The sequence below is a fragment of the Capra hircus genome, chromosome 2, assembly GCF_001704415.2.
Source record: "Capra hircus breed San Clemente chromosome 2, ASM170441v1, whole genome shotgun sequence".
NCBI lineage: Eukaryota > Metazoa > Chordata > Mammalia > Artiodactyla > Bovidae > Capra > Capra hircus.
The window spans coordinates 6,637,110-6,652,917 of NC_030809.1; the positions used below are offsets into that span (position 1 = coordinate 6,637,110).

At 50.8% G+C, this 15,808-nt stretch overlaps 1 protein-coding gene across 1 annotated transcript; it reads right to left on the reverse strand.

The window, feature by feature from the left end:
* ID3 (inhibitor of DNA binding 3, HLH protein) lies at window positions 13,278–15,032 on the reverse strand. The gene is made up of 3 exons (XM_018055625.1): window positions 14,529–15,032; window positions 14,325–14,408; window positions 13,278–13,773 (listed from the first exon to the last, which is right to left on the reverse strand). Exons 1-2 carry the CDS (start codon window positions 14,922–14,924, stop codon window positions 14,349–14,351), a joined length of 456 nt encoding a protein of 151 aa, XP_017911114.1. The 5' UTR covers window positions 14,925–15,032; the 3' UTR covers window positions 13,278–13,773; window positions 14,325–14,348.

Below are 15,808 nucleotides of genomic sequence, written 5' to 3' on the forward strand. Positions count from 1 at the left end.
CTAAATGGGAAAATAATTTGAAAAAGAATGGCTACACGTGTATGTATACGTGAATCACTTTGTTATACATCCGAAACTAACACAACATTGTTAATCAACTATCCTCCAGTATAAAACTAATTTTAAAAAAATTGAGTGTGTTTTAACCCTTCAGCTGAATAGAATTGAAACCTGGGACAGCAATATCAAAAATCCAGATCAACTACTAACATAAAAAATAAGACTCAGAACTATTTTGAAATAAACAAGGCATTCAGTCTATGGAGTCTGAGTGGTATTGGCCGCACTGTGAGTGTGAGCGGTGATAGCTTAGAGCACCCGTTTCTCAGATGCTGACTCTGACCCCTGCTCCACACTTCCTGTAGGGGATCTCAGCCTGTCATCATCTCACACTGTAATTCTGTTCTGTCCCTCCCCCCAGATTTAAGTCACTCCTTGTCTTCTTTATTGTCGCACCCCCATATTCAGCCCAGTGTTCCTTGCAGAGTAGAAGCCCGAGAACCGCTGATTGAAATGAACTCAGTGGAAGATTCTTGGAATAGTTGAGAGGCCACTCCCAGTCTCTTCCCAGAAAGGTCCTTGGCCACTGTCAGAGGCCCTGTGACTCTGCAAACCAGAGAGACTGCAGGGACCAGAATTCTCAAGTATCTCCTCCTGGCTTGTTGACAGAGTAGCATCTCTCCGCCCATGCCTCTGCCCCCATGATCAGCCCTCCCCAAAAAGGCAGATTAAAAAAAAAAATGATGCTAATAGTAGCAAAGCAAGTACATTCATACCTCAAATCCACTTTAGTTACCACGATAGTCCTCAGAGGAAGCCACGATTAGCCCCACTGTACAGGTGAAAGAGGGGCTTCCCGGGTGGCTCAGTGGGTAAAAGAATCTGCCTGCTAATGGAGGAGGCGCAGGAGGTGCGGGCCAATCCTTGGATTGGGAAGATCCCCTGGAGGAGGCATAGCAATCCACTCCGTTATTCTTGCCTGGAGAATCCCATGGGCAAAGGAGACTTTTGGGGTCACAAAGAGTCGGACAGGACTGCAGTGACTGAGCTCACATACACGCCCAGGTGAAAGAACTGAGGCCAGAAGCTCAACGATACTCCTGAAGGCACACAGCTTAAGACGTGTCAAGGCACAGGGTTTTACTTATTATGCGCCAATCACTGTTCTGAAGGCTTATAAATCTTGTTTTATATAATCCTAGTAACATCGCTATGAAGTATGTATTGTTATCACTCCTGCTTTACAAATATGAATCGGACTCAGAGCTCGGGTACTTTTCTCAAGATCATCAGGCTGGTGATGCCTGGTTTTGAGCCAGGGCGGTCTGGATTCACCCTCTCAACCCCTCTGCTATCTTTGCTTCCTTCTGCATGCCATCTGAAAGCCTTGGCTTCAGCATGTGTAAGGAGGGTAAGAACACCCACATCACAGAGTGGTTGTGAGAATTAGATCAAATGTACGTGGGCATCTGGAACACACTAGATACCAAGGAAAAAGAGGTAACAAGTTTGGCTACTCAAGTCGAAACTGACAATTGCAGCAATTGGCCACCAGGGGGAAGTCATGCGCTGAAGACCTAATACCTTCCTGGGTCCTGGTTGACTGCTGGATGGTTAAGAATTCTATAGAGACCTTTGCCCTGGGCCCCGACCCTGCGATCAGTGACATCTTGCCGATGCAGAACCTGATGGAACTAACTTTCCTGCAGATTAAATGAGGTATAGACCTTAAACATATCCAAAGACCCTTTGCCAACACCAGTTCTGGGAGGATGTATGCTGGGGGGAGCCTAGCTGTGTCCCATTTGGGGGTGGCCGTGGTGGGGGGCAGCGATTACTAGCAATGCCTGTTCTGCTGGAGGCTGGGCTCCTGGAGCCACAGCTGCAGGGTGGAGGGCGACAGGAGGGGCTTTGGAATTGTCTCCCTACAGGTTTCCATGGTTACAGATTGATGCAGGCAGCCCACTAGGCTGGGTCCTTTATCTGTATTGTCTCCTGGGGAGACAATGGGCTTTAGGGATTGGGGCGGGGCGGGGGGGGGGCGGTGCGTGTGGACACTCCATGCAGATCACTGCTGCAGGAGGGTCCTCCTGGGCCCTGCTCTGTGAATCCCTTGACCCCGGGGCTGCTGGGGCTGAGAGAGCAGGGCATAGGGGTCAGCCTTGGCAATCACTCCCTGCTTTAGGGTCCAACACACTGCTAGAGCCTTGGGAGCAGCCATCTTCGGGGCCCTGAAACAACAGCTGCAGAGGTCTCGGGGTACTGGGCAAAAAGCACACAGTTTAGAATTGGCCCTGATTACATCATGATTCCAACTCGAGAAATAACTTTTTACCTGCCTGGGTCTCAGTTTGCTCATCGGGAAAGTGGCGGGGAGCAGCGACTTCATAATATTTCTGTGAGGCAGCGTCAAGCACAAAGCCTGGTATCAAGGGGCTCAGGGAGTCCCTAAGCTCCGAGGGACTCGGAGCATGCCTCAGCTCGCAGGACTGGCTGTCACTCAGTCTGTGGCCTTAGCCAAGGCCCTTCCCCTCTCAGGGCCTCAGCTGCCCCATGTGTGGCTTGGGGACTTTGAAAGGTTTATAAAGGATGAGATGAGATGATAAGAAAATGCTTAGAAAAATAGAAGTCAAACCCTAACACACCACTCTGCCTTCCAGGACTTAAAGGCACTTGGAATATACAACACATGATCACAGCCGGCACGTGACATCCAGATGAGTTAAATCTTTGGTGCTATGGCAGAAAGGGGAGGTTATTTAGGAGGCTGGACATGGAGGGTCTCAGAATCAGGCAATTATTCCAAGAAGACCTGCCACCCTGATCAAAAAAAGAAACAAAAGCACAGAGAGGGAATTCCCTAGTGGCCCAGTGGTTAAGACTCTGTACATTCACTGCCAAGGGTGAGGGTTCAATCCCTGGTGAGAAAATTAAGGACCCCCCCTCCACAAGCCAAGGGGCATGGGCAAAACAAAACAAAACAAAACAAAAAAGCACAGAGAAATGAAGGGACTCAGCTCTCTGCCCCCCAGTTTCATCATCTTGTTCTGTCATCACCTTCCTCTCCAAGGAAAGGGTGTGTCTAGGGGGGAGGAAAGGAAGGGGTAAGGGAAAGTTACTGTCATTTATGGGACACTTTTATATGAGGTTAAGTTGATCGTTAGCCCCATTTTATAGATAAGGAAACTAAACAGTGCTGTTCGACTAGATTGGCCAAACAACATATGAGGCCCAAGAATAAAAATAATTTGTCTGCAGGATGGAAGGCAGAACTTGCTCAAGAGAAAACTAAAACAATTCCCAGCAGAGGGAATCAAAACTTTTAAGCGTCTATCACTCATCCTTCCATTAAGATGCACTCAGTCCAGAGTCTTGCACAATACAAGTGTCCAGGAAATGAAAGTTCTTATCACCATAAATGCTACTATTAAATTTATTACTACACATTCAACACAGGAGATACAAAGGTAAATAAAACTCCCTCCTGTCTTTGAGGAATTCAGCCTACTGAAAGGGAAGGAGGGTGCAAAAAATAATCTCTTACAGTTATTGGACTTGACAGTGTACAAAGCACTTTTACATACGCCATCTCAACTGAATTCTCCAAACAGCCTCATGAGGAAGGCATTTCTCCCATGTTAGAAATACGGAAACTGAGGCTCAGTGAGGTCCAATGACTTGCCCAGACATTGTAAAATATGAATAAATTAGGAAAGAAAATAATTTTAGGAGGAAAACCACCTTTATTGGATTAACAGATGTATTTAAAAATCAATAAAGGGTATTAATTACATAAGGCACCCAGATCATAACCCTGTTTTATTAAAGAATATAAAAAGATAGCTCTTACTGAGTTAAAAAAACAACATGCTTTGAAGAGCTCTCATATAGGGAGCAATGACAATGTGCCAGGCACTTTTTGTTCACTTCTCTAATCCTCACAACCTTGAAAGGTCCGCCCCCTTTCACAGATGGGAAGTCAAAGCTCAGAGAGGTGGAGTGAGGTGCCCAGGGTTGCACAGCAAGGAGGGGAGAGAACCAGGACTGAGACCTGGGCTCTGATACTCAGGTTAAGAGCTGGAGCCAGGGCTTCCTCCCAGGTCAGTTTTTTTTATTTTTGTGTTAATTACTTTTATTTATTTATTGGAATATAAGCTTTACAATGTTGTGTTAATTCCTGCTGTACAACAAAGTGAATCAGTCATGTGCATACATATATCCCCTCCTTCTTAAGCTTCCCTCCCACCCCACCTCCATCCCGCCCACCTAGGTCATCACAGAGCCCCGAGCTGAGCTTCCTGAGCCTTATAGCAGCTTTTGTCCTGACTGACAGGAAGAGTCAAGACTTGGGCTTAGGGTGGAAAAAGCCTGGTGCTCCCCAGAAAGACAGCACTGAATTGATCTGCTGCCAGCTAAGGCTGTCATATCCTAGGTGGTCTGGCCCCACCTGACTTCTTGGCTTTTTATTGTTTTTAATTTTTGTTGACTTGTAGTTGACTTACGATGTTTCGTTCCTTACTGCTCTACAGCAAAGTGGTTCAGTTATACATATATATGCGTTCTTTTTTATATTGTTTTCTACTATGGTTTATCATGCAGGCGTGCTAAGCCACTTCCGTCATGTCCAACTCTGTGACCCCGGGCACTGCAGCTCACCAGGTTCCTCTGTCCATGGGATTCTCCAAGCAAGAATACTGGAGTGGGTTGCCATGCCCTTCTCCAGGGCCAGGTTAGTTTTGCAAAGGAATTCTCCTGCTGAGAGGTCACAGAGCCACCAATCTCCCTTCACAGAGGACAGCGAGTAGGAGGGAGCATGCGGGCCGCTCTTCAATGCAAGAGGGCTTGCTTCAGCTCATCATGAGTGTGTGTGTGTTCATGCACACGTGTGTGCACACGCACAAGTGTGGCTATGTGTGAAGTTTGTTAGGCACTAGATCTCACAAAACCATATGATAAAAATCTGTACATCTTCTTGAAATGCCAATCGTTTAAAAATTGAGATATTAAGATTTTGCATAAAAACAGATGGCTATAGAATGTATGAGAACACAAGCTCCACAGAGTGTGCTGAGATAATGAATGGCAGGTAGCATTTGGGGGCTCCTATTATGCGCCAAGCATTAGACCGAGTGGACGATGTGGCAACTGATTTAATCCTCCCACCTGGGAATTCCCTGGCAGTTCAGGGATTAGGACTCAGTGATTTCACTGCTGGGGGCCTGGGTTCGACCCCAGGCTGGGGAACTAAGATTCCACAGGCTTCATGGTGTGTCCAAAAAAGAAAAGTTAAAAAAAAAATTTCCCAACTGTCTGTAGTAGGGACTTTCATTATCCCCATTTTATAGGTGCAGACACTGAAGATGCAAGAACTTAAGTTGTTTGTCCAAGATCACACCGTAACTGGGGGACGGTGGACACACACAGCATATGAGAAGCCAAATACTGTTTGTTCAATTGGAAGTTTACAGAAAGATTCACAATGAAGGTGATGACAAAGACGCAGGTAGCTCCCGCTCCACTTCATCCTGATAAAATGATAGGGACTGCCAACTTCAAGCAGTTCATCTGTGCCGGGTACTCTGTTGTCTTACTTAGTTCCTGAAACAGCTCTACGAAAGAGGTACTACTGGGAGCTTTAGAAGAAAAACTGAGGCTGAGAGAGGTGGTGTCCTTTAGCTGATCACACAGCTAAGAAGTGGCAGAGACAGGCCTGTCTGATCACAAAGCTCCTGCTCTCCTGATTTCACTATGTTTGGCCTCCAGGTTCTCTGGCCTCTGAGTCACGTCCATCCTACCCCAACCCCGACCCCTGTTCTCTTCTACAGAGGGATGCGCTCACCAGTGAGCTGGTTCTGTATCAGGCAGAGCCTGGGTTCAAAGTTCTGACTTTCCACAGTTGAAAACACCTTTGTCATGAAATGATTACAAATCCCCGTAATGAGAGAGTAGTAGCTGGGCAAAGGGAGAAGGCAATGACAACCCACTCCTGTATTCTTGAATGGAAAATCCCATGATGGAGGAGCCTGGTAGGCTGCAGTCCATGGGGCTGCACAGAGTCAGACACGACTGAAGCGACTTAGCAGCAGCAGCAGCAGCTGGGCAAAGGGTGAGAGCATGAAGATCTGGTTTTTAATCCCTGGGTCTGTGAGGGAGTCTTTTCACATGACACTGGGTGCATCACTTATGCCCTCTGGGACTCAGCCTCTCCATCTGTGAAATAGGATTATTTCTAACTCCAACTGTAACTTCCTGAGTGCCTCCATGTGGGAGCGGGCCTCTCGGTGCTCTATCTTTGCTGCTGCTAAGTCGCTTCAGTCGTGTCCAACTCTGTGCGACCCCATAGACGGCAGCCCACCAGGCTCCCCCGTCCCTGGGATTCTCCAGGCAAGAACACTGGAGTGGGTTGCCATTGCCTTCTCCAGTGCATGAAAGTGAAAAGCGAAAGTGAAGTCGCTCAGTCGTGTCCGACTCTTAGCGACCCCATGGACTGCAGCCTATCAGGCTCCCCCATCCATGGGATTTTCCAGGCAAGGGTGCTGGAGTGGGATGCCATTGCTCTATCTTTAGGTCCTCACTAAATCCTCAGCAGGACTCTGCGGTGGCTCCAGGCTGGTTTTCTGAGGTTCAGAGAGGTTAAGGAGCTTGTCCATGATGGCACAGCCTGGGAGTGGCGAGGCTGAATTGCAGCCCTGCTGTTTTAAGTCCTTGCACTATTCCTCAAGGCACCAAGCGTCCTGTTGATCACATACTCCTGCGTGTGTGTGTGAAAGGCCTCTGAAGAGCACGCCTGCTGGACAGGCAGTACTGAGATGCCGTGGATGGGTTATGCCAACAACACTGCCACCTGGAAAGATGAGGGAGGAATTATGTGAGCAGTCTGACAATCATGCCCAACAAGCTCTGTGGCTGGGGTCACCCCGGGCCCACCAAGTGCCAGGCGCCTTACATGTCATCTGCTTTAATCGTCACAGCAAACACGTGAGGCTCTGAGAGGGTAAATAACCTACCTCTAATGGCTGGAGAAGAGATAGGCTACCCACTCCAGTATTCTGGGCTCTCCTTGTGGCTCAGCTGGTAAAGAATCCGCCTGCAATGCGGGAGACCTGGGTTCGATCCCGAGGTTGGGAAGACCCCCCCTGGAGAAGGGAACAGCTACCTACTCCAGTATTCTGGCTTGGAGAATTCCATGTTCTGTATAGTCCATGGGGTTGCAAAGAGTAGGACACAGCTGAGCAACTTTCACTTTTCACTTTTCTGATGGCATAGCTGATACATGACAAAGCTAGGGTTTCCACCAGCATCTGATTCCCAAACTCACAGCAAGTATAGGAGGGCTGTGGGGGTTGAGTGAGGCCAATTCTGTATGACCACTGGTTAGCAGGAAGTTTTAGAAGAGCTGCATTGGCTAAATGGTAAAGAATCCACCTGGCAAAGCAGGAGACATGGGTTCGATCCCTTGGTCGGGAAGATCCCCTGGAGAAGGAAACGGTAACCCACTCCAGTATTCTTGCTTGGGATATTCTATAGACCAGAGGAGCCTGGGGGGCAACAAGACAGGATGTGGAAGCTGTGTTGGAGACTTGGGCTCTGATGCTTACTTCAAGGTGATCTTTGGCAGGTCCCTTAATATCTCTGAGCCTCACAGGGGTGAAATGGAGGCAGCCTCCTAGGATCCTACAACCACACAGACTAAAATCCTGTGTACCAGGAAATGGCCTCTTTGAACATTTTCTTGCTGCTGTCTTTGAATATGGAGTCCAACCTGCCCAGGGAAATGTGATTGACGGGAAGTGGGACCAACATTTAGGCTCCTCAAGGCCCCGCCCCCTCCCATGAATCCTGGATGGAAGCTGAGACCATCCCTTCATACACCTGGACCCACTGCAGGGGCCCTGGTGGTGAAAAGACGTGTGTGGTGGTTCTGGGGGGGCTGTCTTGATGGTCCCTAAATCTCTGATTCTACCCACAAAACCTAGAGTGGCCTAGTACCCAGTATCTAGAAATCACTTTTTTTTTTTTTTTAATGTTAAAAATGGAAACAATACCTGGTTCAGGAAGAACCTGGATCAGTGAGTGGGCAGGTTATTCTGGTGAGTCTGCCTTAGGAACCCTTCACTACCACACAACACACACTTTTAGCCCCAAACCGACCAACTGCCAGCTGGCCAGCGACCACTTCGACTTAGGGTAATGAGTTCCATATGTTTCCATAAGAACCCAGCTAAGCTTTTCCCCAGCAGTTTTTAAAAAGTGTTCTCTCCTCTCCCCAGCTTCATCCGGCCACCCTTGTTTCATTCACTCCTAATGAGGGCGCCAGGGACGGGGCTGGGTGGCAATGACAAGGGCGCAATGCTTCAGGGAATCACTGGCTCCCCACTTCACAGGTCCAGATCCTCAGGTGGGTGCAGTCCACTCGCCCCTGGCAGTCCCTCTGTGAGAGCCGGGTGAGTCCAGAAGCCTCTCAGGGCCTCAGCTGCCCCATCTCTAAAGTGGGAATAACAATCCTTGCTCAGGGTAGGCAGAGGATCACAAAAAGTGCCCTAGCTAGAAAAGTAAAAGGCATGGGTTTCTGTCTTTTTTTTGGCCATGGGATCTTAGTTCCCCCACTAGGGATTGAACCCAGGCCAGGGCAGTGAAAGTGCTGAGTCCTAACCACAGAACCACTAGGCAGTTCCCTTGAGCCCTGTCTTGACCACGAACTTGCTGGGTGTCCCTGAGCAAGCGTCTTCCCTTCTTGGGCCACACGTGTGACCTCTAAGAACCCTTCCATCCCCAACAGCTTTTAGGTTTGTGAAAAAAAGGCAGAAGGTACAGGGAATATCAAGGTACCTGTTCCCCATGGGTGACAAGTGTGGGGGGTCCCTCAGAAGCCTAAGGCCTCCGTGCCATGGCCAGTCTGACCAGGGGTCTGCCCCAGCCAGGGTTTTTTGCCTCCAGCATCTGGCACAAGGTAGGAGCAGAGAGGTGTGGAGGGCAGGGAGTGTCCCAGATGGAAGGCCAGCTCCACAGTCTGAGTAATGCCAGGGGGAGGCTATGACCAGCCCCCAGCTGTGGAGGGATAGGAATCTGAGTCCAGAGAGCTACAGCGCCACCCTGCCCCACTGCGCTTATCTGGTTTGTCAAAGGCAACCACCAAATTCTAGTCTCTGGGTGACCTAGTACCCTGATCCACACTGTTCACTGACCCTACCCAAGATTGACTCACTGACTTTGGCCACTGATGCTACTATACTGTCTATTAAGCCAGGCCGTAGACTGACCACTGGCAACTTCCACCCACACTATCTCCAAACCTTGCCACGGACTGGCTAAAACCCCAATTCTGGCCACACTCTGACCCCTCACTCCACTTTCAGACTGACCCTTGATTTCGGTCACAAAGTGATCCCCTGACGCTGCCACAGACTGACCCTTAACAGGAGAAATAACCAGAGAACAGTTAACTGCTAAACTCGGAGTGAAGCCGGACATCAGAGAGAGAAGAGTCGGGCGGAGTAGGGAGGCAGATCGGGCGGAGGGCGGAATCTTCCCGGAGGACCCCGGTGGGCCGGGAGCCTGCACTCGCAAGGTCGGAGAGGCCTCGTGCGGGGCACGGCGCAGGCGCTCGAGGAATGCAAGTTGCCTGAAAAGAATGAAGGAAGGAAGGAACGGGGTGCGATCCGGGGCAGCCGCCCGGCCCGGGCAAAACTGCCGAGGCAGGAAGCGGGGTGGGGGCGCGTCGAGGCCGCCGCGGTCCGAGCGCAGCTGGGGGCAGCGAGAGAGCAGTAGGGTCAGCAGCTCGGCTGGGTGGGGGTGGCCCCGAGGTGGGGGGGTGGCCCGGGCCCCCCGCCCCTCAAAGCCAGGAGGCTGGGAACCGGGAGGCCGCGCTGCTGGCAGAGCGGCAGGGGCGCCGCGAGGCTCCGGATGGGCTGGGAGCCCCGCCCGCAGGCTGCGGAGGGAGCCGGAGCCAGAGCGGAGCCAGAGCTCAGACATCCGGGCGCCAGTGAACACCTGCGACCGGCCCCCAGGGCCCGCGGGGTGGGGAGCGCGGGTCGCCGGGCCGGGGGCGGGGCAGGGGCGGGGTTATATTGGCCCCGCCCAGCCGGGCTCCGGGCCACGTGGGCCGAGGCCCCGCCCCTGCCCCGGCCTCCAGAAGCCTTGGCGGGAAGCGGAGCGCCAGAGGCAGTTCTGCAAGAGCGACGGGAGGATTTAGGATATAGTCCCGGGAGTGGAGACGAGTGCCAGCCAGCCGTGAGAGATGATGAGGTCGAAAGACAGCCACCGACGGTTGTCCGGCACATCCACAGCTAAGGAGAGCTGTCACTGGCCTTCTCGGACAGGGCACCGTCTCTGGTTTGTCACACGCATGAATTTGAATCCTTGCTTTGTCACTTAGGAGCTGTGTGGCCCCGGGCAAGTTACTTCGTCTATTCTGAACTTGTTTTTTTTTTAAAAAAAAAAAAAACAAAACAAAGTAAAAATCCCTTCCCAAAGTCCGTTTTTCAGAGCTGATGCAATAGTGAACTGTTAAGACTCAGTTAATGGTGAATCTTATATTTTCAGGGAGGCTGGTAGATGCTTTATGCGTCTTTAATCCGAAGCACAGACCTGCAAAGGAGGCACCATCATCCTCTTTTCACAAATGAGAGGGAGACCTGGGGTGGGCCTAGGTCTTTCATTTAGCAAGCACCTACTGGGGACCAAATATGTGCCAGGGGAAGGGAATGGAGAGGGAAAAAATTGAACGTGGACTTTGGAGCTGGGTGGTGCTGGATGCTGCTTTGCTGTGGCCCTTCCTTGCTATGTGGCTCTTCCTTGCTATGTGACCTGGGTCAAGTTATTCAGCCTCTCTGAATTTGTGTCTTCTGTAAAATGGGAATAATGATGCGTTGCTGGGTGGTGGTGAGGATTAGAAAAATGTTAAGATAAAATGGAGCCTGGCGCCTGGCAGGCATTTGATAGGTGTTTGTGACACAAGACGACTCTCCTCTCTCAGAGTTTTCTGACCTAGGGCCAAATTGCTTTCACTCTCTAATGACTAATGAATTGGTGTGCTGGTTTCAGCTTTTGTCCCCGCCACCTGAACAGCTCAGTCTCCGAGGACCTTACAGGCAATTTCCTTGGAATTAGCTTAATAATACCTCGTAGGTGTGTGATGCATTTCAAAGAACTTTCCCACCATTATCTTCTGTCCTGGGAGGCAGCAATGCCAGAAGCACCAGCTGCTGCACAAGGGAGGAGAGAGGCTTGGAGAGGTGAGGTGGCTGGCTCAAGGTCACATGGCAGATAAACCATCCAGCACTTCCTAGCCTTTCAGTCCTGCAACTTCCGAGCAGGAAGCGGCATGCTGTGGTAGAAAGGGCACAGGGCATTGAGTTCAGTGCCTGGCTTTGCTGCAATTAATGGTTTAATGTGGGGCCAGGTGCCTCAGAACTGTATCAAGATCAGCAGTCTCACACAGGTGTGGACACTGAGGCTCAGTAGCAGCAGCCCCTAGCTTGCAGTCAAACAGCTAGTATGCTGTTTGCACCTTTGTGTGGCTGACTTACTTCAGAGCCAGCACAGGACACCTAATGTAGACCCAGCCAGGGTCTTGTACTTACTGGGTTTGAAGCAAAATTTCCTTCCATGGGGACTGAGGATTCTCCCCCTGGGCATTGGAAGTTTGCTTGGCCATGCATGCATCCTCAGTCGCTCAGTCGTGTCCATCTCTTTGTGACCCCATGGACTGTAGGCGGCCAGACTCTTCTGTCCATGGAATTCCCCAAGCAAGAATATTGGAGTGGATTGCCATTTCTTTCTCGAGGGAATCTTCCTGACACAGGGATTGAATCTGTGTCTCCTGTATTGGCAGGCAGATTCTTTACCTCTGAGCCATCTGGGAAGCCCTATTGCTTTGGTAAAATTGTGTGTGCGTGTGGATTTTCTGAAGAGTATTCATACCTTCCACCAGATCATTGGAAGAGACAGGAAACAGGTTAAGAACACTGGTCCATCAGGGTGGTTCACAAAGACAAAGTTTGCGTCCCCATTACATGCCCCTGTTCACCCTGGCAAATTCACCAGGGTTAAGGCATGAAAGGTGAGTGATGATGTGACCTGTTTGTTATGAAATACTGAAGTACCTAATGCCAGGTGCCGACACATGAATGAGATCATATCATAAACAGGAATCTAGTAAGACCAGGCGCCTGGTGGAACCTGCCTGGGGAACTGCCAGATCGAGGTGGAGGGGAAGCAGAGGAAGATGGCATGGTTTGGGAGTCTTGCCCTCTGCCTGACTCTCAGCCTGGCCCCATGGAGTAGCCAGGCTCAGATCCTGCTCCTTTCCACTAGTCACGGTGACTGTTGTTCAGTCACCAAGTTGTGTCTGACTGTTTGTGACCCCGTGGACTATAACACCAGGCTTCCCTGTCCACGGTCACTGTAGTTAAGTTTAAAATCCCATTTCTGCCTCTAGAGGGACTGTGTGAACCTGGCTCCAACTCATTATCCACTGAGCCTCAATTTCTCCATTTCTGAAATAGGGTTAAAGATACTTACAGAGGAGACTTCCATTGGAGATGTTATTGGAAGGATATACCAGAAATGAGGGGTGTGGTGCCCTCTTCCTCAAACTCCCAATCTAGGCTCAGTCTTCAACTAACTGGTGGTAGAATAATCCGTTCCCCTATTTCCCAACCAGCACCAAAGTCCTTCTGATTAGAGTGGTTGATCAGATTTGAGGGATTTGTCCTATTTTCCCCAACTTTGGAAGCCCAAGAGGAAATAAACCAGAGAACTTGAGGCAGGAAATAAACCAACCCCAGTGATCCATTTATTCATCTCTGAAATGGGTCTATCAGCAACATCCCTGCCTAACAGGTGAGGGTCCTGTTTCACATCCCCTGCTAGAGAAACATCATTAATGGAATTAAAGAGGACAGCCATCTGCTAGTTAGCAACATAGCTCTCAAACTACCTAAGAACTGGGACTCAGGAGAGCAGATTTCTATCCTAGGCCCCCAACTTGCTGGGTGAGCTTGCTCCAGTCACTTTCTCTATCCAGTCCTCCCTCACTTGTAAAGTGAGACAGCACAAGGCTCTTCTCTGCACCCAATGCATGTGGGGCTCCACCATGAGCCTCTTCTACTTCCCCCTCTTCCCCAGTCTCAGCTAGGCATTCTCCCGTCTCCCTTTTAAGGGAACAAGCAAGTTTACTTTTCCTAAGCTCCAAGAAAGACATGAATTTATTCTCCCTAAATCCAGCTTTGTGAGAAACAGTGCTAGCACTTAAGGAATCAAATTATAAACACAAGTGTTTAAAAACCGTTTATTATGCAAAATGTTAACTTTTATAAAAAGTTTAATATACATCGCATGGTTACAGAAAGTCACCTTCCTGCAAAAGGTACAAAAGCTAAATACTCTATTATAGAGTTCATAATCAGGGCAACAGAGTCTTTCTCCAAGGAGACCAGAAGACCAGCTCTACCGCTGCCTTGGCCAAGGCAGAATTTGGAGAACAGCCAGCCCCCACCCCCAACCCCGTACACCTCCACACACTGAAAGACAGTCTTTAAAACTTGGAAGTGGCGTGAGGGCTAGGGGAGGTTGCCCAGCTGGTGCCCAGAGCTAGCGCTGGCTCTTTAGGCCACCCATGTTCACAGTCCTTCGCTCCTGGGCGCAGGTCCAGCCTCGAGGCAGGGGTTTGGGGAAGTCAACTGGGCAGGGCAAGGTTGAGGCCCATCCATGCCCTCGGGCTTCCGGCCGAAGAGGGTCCCAGGGTCCCGGACGGGCGCCAGCACCTGCGTTCTGGGCGGGGGAGGAAAGAAGACGAGGGAGCCGTCAGTTTCCGCCGAGCGCGCCGAAGCCGGGGCCGTCCGCAGACTGGCCGGCGCCAGGGAGGAAACTTGGTCTCTACCTCCAGCTGATAACTCCTCGCCCCACACTGCCCCCACCCAGTTGGCGCCGAAGGACCACAGGCGGAGCTTGCACCACCCCTCCCTCTTGGAAGTGACACTAGTTGGGAGGGGGGCTGAGGAAAACGCGGCTCCTTTTACGACTCCAAGCCACAAACTGACTATTTTATTTAGTCGGACCTGCGTCTATAGTTTCGCACCTTTGGCCAATGGGGGAAGACGGTAACAACGTGCACTTAAGGTTGAAACGAACTCTGGATCGGAATTGGTTCCGTCATTCATTTGCTGTGACCACGGGCAAGTCACTTGCGCCTCTCTGGCCTGAATTTCCCTAAACCGAGGGGGCCACGGTAATCCTTTAAAAGGCCTACCAACTCCAAGATCTGCCGTTTAAGCACCAGCCGTCCCCCTTCCCCGCCCCCGGGAGAAGGCTTGGATACTCACCTGGAGGCGCCAGGACGGGCCAGGTCAGTGGCAGAAGCTCCTTTGGTCCTTGGAGATGACAAGTTCCGGAGCGAGCTCGGCTGTCTGAGAGAAGGAAAACGGGGGAAGGGTTTACGCACGGAGTTTGGAAGGTCCAGGGGTCCCCGTAGCATCCCAGCCCTGGAGCTCAGCCCCGCCCCGGCTCCCGAGCACGCCCGCGCGCACCTGGATGGGAAGATGAGGGCCGTCTGGGGGCCCAGGGGCCGGCTCGGCCAGGACCACCTGCAGGTCGAGGATGTAGTCGATGACGCGCTGCAGGATTTCCACCTGGCTAAGCTGAGTGCCTCGCGGGACTCCGGGTACCAGTTCCCTCAGCCGCGAGTAGCAGTGGTTCATGTCGTCAAGCAGGCTCAGCGGCTCCTCGGCGGCCGGGCTCTTGCCACGGCCGCGCGCGATGGCCAGGCTGCGTTCCGACAGGCAGCACACCGCCTCGTAGCAGCCGCGAACCGGGCTGAGCGCCTTCATACTGAGCAATGAGGTTGGGAAGTGCTGGAAGGAAGAAGAAAGCCAGAGACCCTCTAGAGCAGCCTGCAACGCGCGCACGCTCGCCGAAGTCTGCATTTATAGAGTTGGCCTGGAGGGCACGCCCCTTTATGCAAAACAGCCCACGTTGGCCCCGCCTCCATCGACCCTGGGCGTTCACAACCCGGGTAAATTGCAAACAGGCTTCCTCTGGCCGGTGTGACGCCGAATACCGCGGAGCCGCGGATTCAAAGAATGAGGAAGCGCTGATACTGGGGAGAGGCGGGCCTCTGCCAGCAAGGATTTTTAAAAATCACTTAAAACCATTAACTTTTAAGAATTTGCCTTTTCCTGGCAGCGCCCTATATCTTTGAGCTCCCCTGCCCGCTTGCCAGTCCACCTACAGCCCAATACTGGTTCGAACCCGTAGTCCTCCAAGGTCATAAATCCCTGAACAGCAAAGCTTTTTTTTTTTAAGCAAAAGATTTTTCAAGGGAAACTTGTAAGGAATTAGTGCCGCCTTGTTCCCCAATTTGCTGTTCGTCTGACCTCCAGACTCACTGGCGTCAGGAATTATCTTGTGACCAGAGGGGGAAAAAATTAATTGCGGTGAAGCTGAGGTTACAATGAAGAAAACAGATTTGGGCTAGGCGCTGAGATTGCAGAAGGAGGAGGGCAAGGGGGTTTGAGCAAAGAACACTGAGCAACAAGGAGAAAGAAAGAAAAAAAAAGCTTGAATTGTGCTTTTTGCTTGGGGAAGGGAAAAAGCTCCCACCCTCTGGCCCCATGCATTCCATAAGGAGCCAAATATATGCCCAGTTATGTTTTGGAAGTGAGTTTGATTAGAATTTTGGACAGGGTTTTGAATATGGGATACAGATGGGCTGATTTCTAGATAACCTTTTTAGGAGCTCCCTTTGGGTCAGTTAATCTTTTTTTTAACTCTCCCTTCTCCCTCCCTCCAACCTCACATTCTCCACACA

Coding starts and splice junctions, on each gene's coding strand:
- ID3 (XM_018055625.1), bottom strand. CDS start 14,924: ATGCAGACTTCGGCGAGCGTGCGCGCGTTGCAGGCTGCTCTAGAGGGT. Junction 14,409..14,528: donor GCCCTCATCTTCCCATCCAG/GTGCGCGCGGGC, acceptor TCCTTCTCTCAG/ACAGCCGAGCTCGCTCCGGA.